The sequence below is a fragment of the Chaetodon trifascialis genome, chromosome 7 (genome assembly GCF_039877785.1).
Source record: "Chaetodon trifascialis isolate fChaTrf1 chromosome 7, fChaTrf1.hap1, whole genome shotgun sequence".
Classification (NCBI taxonomy): Eukaryota; Metazoa; Chordata; class Actinopteri; order Chaetodontiformes; family Chaetodontidae; genus Chaetodon; species Chaetodon trifascialis.
In genome coordinates, this window is record NC_092062.1 from 19,586,946 (window position 1) to 19,599,819 (window position 12,874).

A 12,874-nucleotide genomic window follows, 5' to 3' on the forward strand; every position below is an offset into this window, starting at 1 on the left:
TCTTCAACACAAGCCGTCACTCTGGTGAACAGCTGAATCAGTCATATAACCCTCAAAAACCAAACTTCCATTACAGAGTTAGATAGTATAGATAGATAGTATAGTTTAAAACACAGTTCTTAGCATGTGCATATCATCATTGTTGGTATAAATCCTGCATGACGTACATAATGTATATGGATGTATACATACATATACTGCTGTATGTATAAATGTGTATGTGTGCGTGTGTGTGTGCCTATTTTTTCATGTACATTACAGTCATGACCATTCTTTAGCTTTAACTTTTGTTGTTCTTGTTCTTAGCTGTAGGTCTACTCCTGTTCAAGCACACTGAGAGCAATGAAAAACCGGAGTCAAATTTCTTGTATGTTCGCAAACTTGGCCAATAAAGCCGATTCTGATTCTGAATTATTAAAATACTGTTTGTCAAGCATCCTCGTAACGGGCCGTCTCATTTTGTGTCCTGTCATCGGCCCGGGTACAGACTGCATCACGAGACAAATCAGTCTCTTAATTGTTTTAATTACATTCAAATACATGAAACAAATGTGACATTCAACCAACGCTAGGAATTAAAACACACACACACCTCACAATGTTTACATGTTTGATTGAAAATGTTGTTTCACAAGTATATATTTCATAGTGGTTGAAGTATCTGAGCAGTTCAGTAGCTTTGATCAAACCCAGGGCTCACTGCTATACAATCAGGTACACAGCACTTACCCTCCTCCAGCTCCTCCTGGAGGACCTTCAGTCTATTATCAGATCCTGTCTGGTGCAATAGGGTGGAGCATATTTTTGCTGTGTGCTGTAATATCCATGTATACCATGATTCAAATCGTCGCTGCACCCTCTGATTCAGAGCCTTGCAAAGAGATAAATCTTGATTTCCTTTTCTTTCACTGAAATTTGGATTCATTTATTGAAGCTCTTCTGTTTAAAACCACATGTCAAAGAGTCATTGCCTACTTCAAATCACAGCACAGGGCTTTATGGAACACAGTGCCAATGAGCAACTTCCCTCCAAAGGTAGCTGCTACAGAGGAGCCTATGATCACATGGCCATCGTCAGCGTACACCTGAGTCACCACAGGCTGATCAGAATGAATGTTCTGGATGCGGATGATCTGAAGAAAAGACAATGTGAGAATTATATCCAGATGAATAAATGTAAATATTCAGATCAGCTGTTCAGGCGGGCTGAATCTGTGATATTTCGTCTTGTTTTTGTAAACCTGTCAGACAATTCACTATCTGGTGAAAGAGAACAGACAAACCTCTGATCCAGGTGGGTCATTCTGGTCATACATGAAAAGTTTCCATCCATTAGGGTGGCAGCCTATCCACAGGTCACCAGTTTCAGCGTCAACTTCAATGTTGTCAGGGAGTGAACCCACAGCCACGGACTGGAGAGGCGTCACACACAAGGTTAGAATTTCACATTACATTACATACATTCAATTCAATACAATCAATTAAGTGTTCATTTAGTGCAATAGTCTTGCCCAGCTGTGTTCAACATAATTAAATTTCCTTCATTTAAGTAAAAACAGTCACAACAACTAACATTAAAGACATAAAAAATAGTCAATGTCAGACTAAGACTTATGAACATCCTTACACACTAGTATTGTACAGTATAAATAATAACAAAAGTACAAAGTGCTGCTGAAATGATGAGTTATTTACCTTCACAGGGACTAACGCATTGTCTTTTTTCCTCTCCAGCACATGCACGTTGTGGCCGAACACATCTGCCACATATATGTGACTAGAAATGAGAAAGAACATCAAAATGAAGACACTCAGACATTTGAAGCATGAATGACCTTAAGCACAGCCCTGCGCAGCAATCTTACCTTTTGTCTGGAGAGAGATTGATGCCATTTGCAAAGTAATATCCCTCAGAGACCACTTTCACTTCTTTCGGACTGTAGTACACAACATCAGTCCAAGGCTGAGCCAGAAAAGGCTCCACTACAGATTTAATGATTTCATGGCTGTAGTAGTGATCATTGGTTGCATAGAAGGAGTCCACGCCCATGGCAACAATATCGTTCACACTGGAAAGATGAATTGAAAAATATTTTTAGTATAAGTAATAATTATTATTACACACAATGCATATGTTTCTTTTTATAACTATGTCACACCATAGTATAGTTTTACAAACACTGCTGCAGACTGACTCCACTGTCCAATGCCACAATGGAAATATGTCACCACAGCGTACCTGTGGAGAAGCTCGTGCTTGATGGTCTTCAGGTGCACCAGAGACAAGTCGTCCTCAACAAACTTGAACAGCTCTATTTGACTTTTTTGTTGAGGATGACTGACAACAAACAGGTATATTGTGTCATCTGATAATGAACAAGGAGAGCATTAAAATCAAAACCCGCAACAAGCTCAAACTGGTTTACAAAAAACAGAAGAACGCAAAAGGAATACAATCTTAATTTTTTTTAGCATCAATATATTAAAAATGTAATGTACTGACTGTGTATCTACATTTTATTTGAAATAGACTGGCTCAATCTTAATCTTAGCTGCTCCCATTGTGCCCTCATATTACCCACTGTTTTTATCACAGCAGGTGATTACAACAAGGCTTGTCCACATTCTGTGCAAACACACACACACAGACACACACAGACACACAGACACACCATTAACAAAAACAAACATCGACTGTCTCCAGTTGTTAAAAAGTCAGGATCAAATAGAAAAAGCAGTGGAAAGCAACAGGACAAGGGTTTTTTCTTCCCTTCAGGTGCCGTCCTGCAGACGCTGGTGTGTGACACATGTGCAACCACACATAGTGACGAATTCCTGTTTATATTTTTTGTTACTTTTTGGTTACATTAAAAAAAAAAAAAAAGTTGCAAACTGTCCGTGTTTGTCTGTGTGTTTGATTGCTACTGCAACAATAATTTCCCAAATTGGGATCAGTAAAGAAGCAGTCTAAAGTCTAAAGCCTCTAAATGCTTTTACCGCTTGGATCGGTGTATACACTGATGCCATGAGGGTTGAATGATTCCAGATCAAAGTTTCTTGGCATGCGCAGCTCCACCGGTTTCATCCGAGGATCGTGCATGTCGAGGATGAAGATCCGCCCTGGCTTATCTGAGGCTGGCATTCCAGGATACTTCAGGCCCTTGAGACGTTTAAATAAACGAAGAGTTTTGTTTACTTTCTCTGCAGTTAAAGAGATGCTGGCAAAGTGAATGCAGTTTTACATTTGATCTTTGGTGATCATCAGGGGCGGGGCTTGCGGACAGGCAAGCCAGGCAGTTGCTTGGAGCCCCCGACCACTAGGGGGGCCCTGGCCAGTTATTTATCTATTTTTTCAGTATTCATCTCAAAAGTCCCGAAAATTGTGCATTTATGTGTGTGAAAACCAAATTTTTGTGGTGTGCATAGGTGGGGTGGGGCCCCCAGGGATTTCATGCTTGGAGCCCCAAGAGACCGTTGCAACACCACTGGTGATCATCTGAGGGGATCAACAAACATTCATTTGAGGCTATGTTGAGCTGATCAATAATAAAGCTACAAAAAATGGGCAATACAGATAATCGAGTAATTGCCATTTTTCAAGCCTAAAATCTTATTTTTTTCATGGCACACTGAGCACTTTTGAGTTTTGGTCTGACAAAACAGACCATTAAAAGACGTGACCTCGTACTCTGAGAAACTAGGAGACATATTTATGATATACACGATCACTTGATTGAAGTACCGGCAGATCAATGGAGAATGGAGATGATCTTTAGTTGCAGCACTAATCAATAACCATAACATTCGCGTAATTTGTTTTCCTTTACAATGTTGATGAGTGAGAGTGTGGCCGCATATAAATGTGTTTAACCTTTGAGTCCATTTGGCTGCTATTCAATTCAAATACTCACAGCGCTGATAAAGGCGAGCCCGTCTCCAATGATCGTTATATCCTCTGAGCCATAATCTGAAAGTGCGACAGTTGAAAAGTCCATTTGAATATTCATGTCGCGGGGTTTTTTTTTTTTTGGCACAATTTTCTTCTGGCGTTAACATTACGTACCCAGAGTTTTGAGTGGGACACAGTTCGGGAGGTGATTCACGACCAGCTCCCTGGTCGCGAGGCTCATCTTCCTGCAATGTTTTCAACACACAACTTACAACAAGGCAACGAGAGGCCGAAACATGAGCCCGATCAGCAGAACTTGAGTTTATGTTTCTTTACCTTAAATTGACGACCCTCTCTCCAAACAGCGCCGACAGAGCGGCTATTACAATCGAGATGAAAGCCAACTTTCCCATTTTGGAACCGCGATGAACTAACTTTACAGCAGCCTTAAACTCACCGATTTACGTTACCGCAGGCGAGGTGGGCGCGACTTATGCTGCCTTCATGACTATCGGAAATATTATTTTAAATCAATGTGCATTGCTACATTGCCATCCTAAATATGCAAACACTTCAATTACTTATAATAACATCTTGCATTTTACACACAAACGTTAAATCTATCTGTGGCTGCCCTCCTCCCTTTATCTTGCAGCGGCAGGACCAATGTATGTCTTGATTCATGGGATGTAAGTATAAATTTCCACACATGAGAATCACATGAATGTAGCATGGTTCTGAATGGTTGAATTCACAACATCCAGAGCCAAATTACTTCTATTGTTTATCTGATAACAGCTCTAATGCTGCACTTTGGATTGTTGGACGCATTTTGAAGGTGTAGTCTGCTCTAGCTAAATGACTTGAAAGTGTTTCATCAGTTTTTTTTATGACTGGTGTGTTCAGTGCAGGTTTAATCCTGGAGGGTTATTAGCAGTATACTGAATCAGTGTCCAGGATGCTGTAAATATAAAAGGACTTTGACTGCAGCGCTACCATTAGACCGTAGGCAATTTGCATATGTAATGGAAGGAGTCATCTATATGTGAAACCTGGTTTGCAGCAGCTTTTTTTTTTTTTTTCCCAACATGCATGTGAGTCATCAGACTCATCTTCCACTTAATTGTGATTAGTTGGAGTCTAATATGGTCTGCCAGCACTGACAGGTGTGCTCTGAATGTGGCTCATGCATCTTACTCACACATTCAGCTTTGAGAATTTTCAAGCTCATCAGAAATTAGTGCACACATTTGTTCCCTCCAGAATTAAAAGACTTAAAGACTGTGGAGATGGTGATTCAAGGACATATGCTTTGCACGCTCACTTCATTCTAACCAAAATAATAAGAGGTGCGAATGTGTGAACAGAGCTAAAACAGCCAGGGAATCAACTCTTATATAAATTTGGTGCCAAAATTCATTGACTATCAGAGGAAGATCATGGGGTATGCAGACTGTGCTGCTCTGCTTTAAATCCACATACACTACCAGTGAAACCAGTCAACAGACGGTATACTCAATAACATGTAGTGCCTGCAAGACCCTGTTTAAATTGTTTATTTTTGAAGTTGTTTTTGTAGGTGATGACTCCTCCCAACATAAAACAAAAAGTTACAAAATTGTCTATGTAATCAAAATCATGTGTAAGAGACTTCATAAAAAACAAACATGAACACATACATACACATATAGAAGTGAAAGTAACATAAGATTGGCAAACTATTGACCCTGTGATACTCAGCATTGGGTGCATGCAACCTGACAGTAACTGTAGAATATCTACAAAAGTCCAATTAAAGAATCATAGCATCTAACAACTTCAAAACACCAACAACTCCTGCACATTACATATCGTGTGCAACCAGCGAGCACTGTTCAGTGGGGCACACCAGATTCCTGACTCTGTTTTGTGAAGTCGTGTAAAGGTTCACAGTGTAATACAGCAGGATCCCCATCAAACAGTTTCAAGCAAGACTGTATATTTGGAACATACAAAATAAATTTTATTATCCATTCTCTTCATGTCTACATCTTATTAGATTTTCTAGACAATGGCATTGTCAAATAACACACCCAAATTAATTCTAATAATCCTGACAGGTGCAACAATACGTTTCTGTCAAGTCCAGGTGTCAAAATATAACTGAATGTGAAAAGCAATTTTTTTTAAATCTTCTTTTTTATTTTCAACATAAAAAGGGGAGCCATGGCCCTGGGCCGCAGTGAGAGCTAGGCAGGACATGGCCATGAGCACACATAAACACAGGTGAGGAAGTGGCTTCAGGGTTGAGCCCCGGTGGCTGCAGGGACTTGTGTGGCCAGAGTGTTGGGAGCAGAGATGACGGGAGATCCAGCAATGTTAGCCAGTGGCTGCGAGGAGGACATTGAGGTGATGCCTAGGAGAGACGGAGGGGGGGGGGGTCATTAAAAATTTTACATATCATCACAAAGCCAAGGAGATATAACTTTCTTTGCAACCATTTCCCAACTTTTATCTCTTGTTTGAAGCCCCCCAAAATAGTCAAACTATAGATGTAACTTTCAGTCAAGCCACTCCCAGTTTTAAAACAGTCAGATTACGAGAGCAGTATCTAAAAATGTAGACTATTCCTTTAATCAGGGCTGTTCTCTCGAAGCAGGCTTACTTACCGGCCATCATACTTGAGGAGCTGACTGGCGTAGAGCTGGCAGCCATCCCTCCAGGAGTGGCCCCTCTTCCCTGATCTTTAACGATGGGATCTGACGACAAAAGCGGATTTGAGCACCTCACAAATCAAGGACATGTTTTAACACGAGCAAGCACTGACATTTTAGCTTGAGGCTATTCACTCAGGCAGTAAGTAAGAGACGCTGACAGGGAGATTAAAGAAAAAAAAAAAACTTACAGAAGTAGGGATGATCCATGGCCTCTCTGGCCGTGAGGCGGGCTTGATGGTCATAGCGCAGCAGTTTGTCCAGGAAGTCTAGAGCCTCCGTGCTGACCAGGTGCTGGTTCTCACTGTGCACAAACCTCTCCCACCTTTTGCGGGAGTGTCTAGGGCACAAACCAGAGATCATGTGTTAATGTGAGGTATCCATTAGCCAAAACCTCGGTCGAAACATTCAAGCGGCGACAGTGTTTTACCTTCCGAGAATGTCATTGAACCGTGGATCCAATTCAATGTTGTACTTGTCAATGTAGTCGTACAGGTCCTCGGTGCCGAGTACTTTTGCGATTCGCACAAGCTGCAAGGTAGAAGAAACAAGACTGAAGTTTTGCAAGAGTGGAGGTACAATTTTTAATCATATGAAGGGTACTGAGGCTCTGGATTCTGTTGCAGTTTATATTGTTATAGTCAGTTAGGTGGTGGGTTTGTATGGAGGGGGTGCACTGTCAATAAAGGGATAGTTGTGGAAGATGACTGATACTGGAAAAAACCTGTCAAATTAACAATGTGCATTTTTCATTAAATATCTATACAGTTTGAAAAGTTTTTTGTTTTTTTTTGTTTTTTTACTATCAAACCAAACTGAAGAAGTGGACATCCCTCTGAAATTGGTAGATTCTATTGCCTATACTCATCTGCAACATTAAAAATATTCACCTAATTAAACAAGTCTAATTGGTTTGCCTGATGACTGTAGAACTACTTAGAGTTCAGTCTCTAAGCACAGAGTGGAAGTTGTACAAGACGACTACTTGAAAAATAATAAATCAACAGCTGCCATAGTGCACCAATGGAAATGAAATACCTGCTCAACTGTTGTCAAATAGGCGTAATAAGGAAACACAAGCCAAAACGAGCCATGGAATAAACTCCATATGCTGTGTCATGTCACAGTGTAAGCTTTTGTTTTACATTCAGTACTCACAAAAGTTAATGATAAATGTCCACGATCACTCAATAACTGCTGAGATAACGGAGTAAGACATAAAATCCCAGGTGGCCCTGAAGAGCTGCTATGTGGCCGACTCCTCTGTTAGTTTTACGCAGTCAAACCACATTCTTCTACCGACACTATGCATTATGCAATTGAACAAAAATACTGGCTCAGACATTGATCTCTTTAGGCCACAGGTTTGTGACCACATACACAAAAGACTACACTTAAAAACATGACATAAAGACCTTAATCTTCATACCTGATCATAGTTGTCATGACCGTGAAAGAAAGGTTCCTTTCTGAAGATCATGCTGGCAAGCATGCAACCCAAACTCCACATGTCCAAGCTGTAGTCATACATCTACAAACAACACAGTGATGAAAAGGTCTGAAGTGGCTTGCTGGCTGCATTTTAAACAATACAAATTAATTCTCTCTCCTTAATAATATAATTCTTTGGTGTCTTAAGTAAAAACATGACGAGACATGAGGGAGTATTACCTGGTAGTCTACCAGCAGTTCAGGTCCTTTGAAGTACCTCGATGCCACTCTCACGTTGTACTCCTGGTTCGGGTGGTAGAATTCCGCCAAACCCCAATCGATTAGGCGGAGCTGGAAGTTTCAAAAAATAAACTGAGCGTATATTTAAGGAACACTTTTTACTGATGTCACACCAGAGAAAACAAGACAGTTGGAAAGCAGGCAGCATGTGGGACAATACCTTTCTGTGTTCATGATCAATCATTACATTGTGTGGCTTGACATCTCTGTGCATAATCCCCATACTGTGGCAATAATCCAGGGCCTGTCAGGTCAAAGGGGAAAAATGTGTTAGGAATAGAGCACAGAGTTTGATATAATGTTCCCAGCAGACATCAAACAACCAGGGCAGACCAAAAAAAACACTGTAACATGGCTGTTTCTTACCTTTAAGATTTCGTACATGTAGAACCGTATGTCAAAGTCAGATAGGGTTTGATACAATTGCTGGGAAAAAAAAATTAAATGTGTGAGGCATTTGAAAAAAAGTGATATGGTGACATCATAGACCAAATTATAAGAGAAAAAAGCAGTTTTAGCACTTTTACCTTGAAATCTGTGTTGTTCACATGTTCAAAGACCAGAGCAGGGGTTCGGGACTGAAAAAAGAACAAATGTGTGTTTGTACATGAAACACTGTGCACACATGACTCCTAAATCGTGCAAAAAGGAGGTGAAAATTACCACAGGATCCTTGACGATATCTAACAGTGAGATGATATTTGGGCCACCCCTCAGATTTTCCAGGATCTTTATTTCTCTCTTGATTTTCTTTTTCTTGACCGGCTATGAGCAGAGATTGGTTTGTAAGATACATGATATCTGAGCTGAAGTGACAAAATGATGACTGTTCTACTGAAAAGCATCTGCAAAACATCAGGAAAATCAATCGATGATCTCCATACCTTCAGTATTTTGACAACCACTTTTTCATTGTTTGTGATGTTTATGGCTTCAAACACTTCACTATATTTTCCTCTCCCTAGTTTTCTGACTAGCTGATAGTCGTCCTGGTTCCTAAGAAACAAACAAACAAAAAAGCCACAGTGAACAACGCTGAGCTCACCCAACAAAACAAAACAAGACAAATACAAATGCGCCACCTTACCCCCATTCAACAACATGGGACTCATAGTCCCAGTATTCCCGAGGTCTCTGTGTGTTTACATCAGGGTAAACTCGAGAGCGGCTTGGAACAGGGCCAGACATATTCTACACAGGATCTTCTCTAAATCTCCTAAAACAACACAAACAACATCAAAAACCTGAGTCACTTAAAATCGCTGCAAAATTAAATAGAACTGAGAAAACAGTGGTGAAACTGAGGACATCATAAGTCACAAAACATCACTACAAATAGGCATAGAAGGTAATCTAATTATAAAACAACACATTACCTGGGAGGTTCCCTCCAGGATGATTGTAATTGATGTATGTGAACAGTAGCAATCGAGATGCCTTTATGGTAAGAAAGCTACGTGGGCACAGAGATGTGAAACGGACGGTTACTGTCCAAACATTCACATTAGTTCAACACCATATGCAAATCTGAGACATGTTAATCAAAGCTTAGCTTGAACACCACAGAATATCTGTCCAAATAAATGCATTTCAAATGAAAATCGAAACGTTGCTAGTACCGCGCCAATTACAGTCGCAACAAATGTAATTTAAATAACGCACATACGCAAAAATAAACTCTAACCAGGTTATTGGCGTTAATACGTCTGTATAGAAGGTAGCGTGTGAAATATAGAAACCTGAATGTTAAATGGGGGCATCCAACCAGTCTAATCAGGAGGTACAGGGTTCAATACAGTCATCACTGGGGGCTACACCAAGGCAGTATCTCCTGTTGAAAAAAAAAAGAGGCAGAAAGTAGGTTGATTAAAATCAATGCTGTCAATTAAGCAAACACGAGCAAACTATGTGAGCTAACGTATGCCAGCCAATACAGCTACGAGGCTACATTAAATTAATGGGTTTACAAGAAGCATCCAATCGACAAATGGCCTCTCTGCTAACGTTACAAAACACCCGTTCTGTTATAGACACTTTGCCCGCTTAACACTTTAATGAAAAGGAGAGTTTACGCTCAAACCCTCTGTGGCCCACGGCCTGCACAAGTGCAGTGGAGCTAACAGTTAGCTAGCAGGCAAACCGGGCAGCTGTTGGGCTGCTAGCTAGTTAGCATTAGCTCGTCAACAGCAGAGGGAAAAGCCGGTTGGAAAGTCAGAACTAGCCCACGGCCACATTGTGAGACTGCACCGGCAAGAAATGAACAGTCGGCGTAAAAATAGTCAAACCACATTCTTGTGGTTGCTATTCGTGTATAGCTGAACAACAAGCTTCGAAAAAGATATTTCCTAAAGCTAGAAAGTGCTAAGCTAGCAGGCTAGGGCAGTGAATAGCCTGCTGGCTGGCGAGGCATACTAACTGACAACGCCTTGAAAAAACATCCTACAAACACTGTGATCGAACAGTACAATGGCACCGCGGTTGTGTTACTTGTTCCCAGCTTTGCCCTACACACAAAACACTCATCGGCAGCCCCAAACCTACGACGATTTGTGGTTAAATAACACGATTACCTCTCAGCGTTGTTGGGACGTCAATATGGCGATGCTTGGGATCAAGAGCTTAGTGCGAATAGCCTTTCCCGCAGGGGGCGCTCTACTTTTTCTGTTTCATGAGGGGGATTGTTGCTCCTTCTGCCACCAACAGGTCTGACAGAAGCGGAAACTTTTATCCGCATGTGTATTCACTCACATCTGTCATGTCATTTTTAAAACAAATACTTGTTAGTTGTAGTGGGAATAAACTTACCTCTAATCTCTCTGTCCATTTCCATAAGCAAGACTTTACCACCACGGGCCCTGATGCAAGATTGTTGAGGGCAGATATTATTCAGTGGGCCTGCATAATTCAATTTCTTATGCAGTAATTGGAATGCAGCAGGCACAAACAAGATTGCAGTTCAAATAGTTTCATGACCAGTATCTTTTCATCGCTTGATTGCTGCATTGTGCTCTCAATTTCAGGACATTCTATAGATTCTAACGCTCACAAGGGCCCGTTTTACAAAGGTCTTTGTTTAGGTCAAATATGGGGCTCACCAGGTAAAAAGACAATGGTGAAATAGAGACAGAAAACAATGTGAAGTCTGTGGCATCATTTAAATGGATAGAAAAAGCCAGGGGCCTTTTCCTGAAGTAACCAACCACCTGTAATCAATACATAATGGAGAGAAAGACCAATCCTTTATGTGAGTTTGAATGCTTCAAACATCTTTTCATCTTGAATTGAGATAAAGAACAGGCCCTTGTAAGTTTATCCTCTAGCCTGATTGTTGCTCCTCTGCCTGCAATTCATGCACTGTTAAACAAACAGAAATAGCCTTTGACTGCGACTCTCTGATACTTTTGGTCAGTCTATAATTATGTAGGGCAAGATCTGCCAAAGGTGAAAAATCAGGATGAAGCAGCAGTATATAAAAGCCTTACAGCACTCACAAATGCAGCTGGGGACCAAAGCCAACAATGAAGCTGTAAGTTTTTAGATTTTGTCTAATAGCTATTTACCTATGTTATTGAAATGTATTTTATGTTGCAGCGGCAAATGACAATGCCATAAAAATTCTATATAAACATGCATTAAAACCTTAGAATTAATTGTACTTTTATTTGTTTAGCTTCACATGTTGCCTACTTCTTCTGTTTGCAACTACGGTGGTAACAGCTCCAACCAGAGGTAAATCAACCTGAAGAGAGAAAAAATAATCAATTGTTGTTTTGACTTTATTATGCATGTTTTCGATTTATTAAATGTGACAGTAGAGATGATACTTTTTCTTTCTTTTTTTGTTCCTTTTCAAGTCCAAAGAGAAAATGTGTTAAGCTTCCTAAATGGTGAGATCACTGGTGTAATTCTTATACAGCCTATATGTATTCAAGGTTTACTTAATGCAGAATAGTCCTGGTACAGTTTTTTGAAATCAGTCTGAATCTGTTATGAACTTCTGTCACATAACCTGTTCATTACTTTTGTTATAGATGCACTGGACACAACTACTCAGAAGACCACACCTGCAAGTACAACAGGTCTGTGATTGAAAAACTTCCTCATTTAGGGCTTTATCTCACCAGATCCTCAAAGTCCTTTTTTGTTCGCCGAGAACATAAACATGAGATTCATAGACCACAAAAGAGACAGAAACAGAACAGAGACATACAGGGTGTTTGTGCTTTAGTGTTTATCTTAAACTTCAGGGTGTTTTGTAGCAAGCACTTTCGACATTATCTGATCGTTACCATGCGTGATTATCACCATATATTTTCTCACATCTGCAGCGTTCAGAAACCCCCCAAGTAAACCTGCGAAAGAACAAGACTCTGAAGGTGCATTTTTGTGCTTTTCTTTCCTGTTTTAAGAAATACAGTGGATTACAGGCCTACTTTATATATGCTGTATCTACACACAACTGTACAAAAGCTTGCAGTCACGTCCTATATTGTTTTTCTCCTTTCCTGCAAGTGGTGATCACTTTGAGTTCCATACTGTCACAAAACAGCTGTACATATAT

At 40.4% G+C, this 12,874-nt stretch overlaps 2 protein-coding genes across 2 annotated transcripts; both read right to left on the reverse strand.

Moving 5' to 3' along the window:
* Positions 1-506: 506 nt before the first annotated feature.
* On the reverse strand, positions 507-4,387 carry LOC139333750 (serum paraoxonase/arylesterase 2-like). The gene is made up of 9 exons (XM_070966381.1): positions 4,226-4,387; positions 4,064-4,134; positions 3,912-3,967; positions 2,998-3,160; positions 2,240-2,366; positions 1,866-2,069; positions 1,696-1,777; positions 1,284-1,412; positions 507-1,133 (listed from the first exon to the last, which is right to left on the reverse strand). The coding sequence occupies exons 1-9, from the start codon at positions 4,300-4,302 to the stop codon at positions 972-974; spliced, it is 1,071 nt and encodes a 356-aa protein (XP_070822482.1). The 5' UTR covers positions 4,303-4,387; the 3' UTR covers positions 507-971.
* Positions 4,388-5,429: 1,042 nt separating this feature from the next.
* On the reverse strand, positions 5,430-10,949 carry LOC139333881 (casein kinase II subunit alpha-like). Its single transcript, XM_070966565.1, has 15 exons — positions 10,884-10,949; positions 10,053-10,144; positions 9,690-9,766; positions 9,401-9,529; positions 9,198-9,309; positions 8,977-9,078; positions 8,841-8,891; positions 8,680-8,739; positions 8,474-8,557; positions 8,254-8,364; positions 8,012-8,113; positions 7,013-7,113; positions 6,774-6,922; positions 6,538-6,627; positions 5,430-6,284 (listed from the first exon to the last, which is right to left on the reverse strand). Exons 4-15 carry the CDS (start codon positions 9,499-9,501, stop codon positions 6,169-6,171), a joined length of 1,179 nt encoding a protein of 392 aa, XP_070822666.1. The 5' UTR covers positions 9,502-9,529; positions 9,690-9,766; positions 10,053-10,144; positions 10,884-10,949; the 3' UTR covers positions 5,430-6,168.
* Positions 10,950-12,874: the final 1,925 nt, after the last annotated feature.

Coding starts and splice junctions, on each gene's coding strand:
- LOC139333750 (XM_070966381.1), bottom strand. CDS start 4,302: ATGGGAAAGTTGGCTTTCATCTCGATTGTAATAGCCGCTCTGTCGGCG. Junction 4,135..4,225: donor GAGAGGGTCGTCAATTTAAG/GTAAAGAAACAT, acceptor AAAACATTGCAG/GAAGATGAGCCTCGCGACCA. Junction 3,968..4,063: donor TGTCCCACTCAAAACTCTGG/GTACGTAATGTT, acceptor TCGCACTTTCAG/ATTATGGCTCAGAGGATATA.
- LOC139333881 (XM_070966565.1), bottom strand. CDS start 9,501: ATGTCTGGCCCTGTTCCAAGCCGCTCTCGAGTTTACCCTGATGTAAAC. Junction 8,114..8,253: donor AACTGCTGGTAGACTACCAG/GTAATACTCCCT, acceptor TGTTGTTTGTAG/ATGTATGACTACAGCTTGGA. Junction 7,114..8,011: donor GTCATGACAACTATGATCAG/GTATGAAGATTA, acceptor TCTACCTTGCAG/CTTGTGCGAATCGCAAAAGT.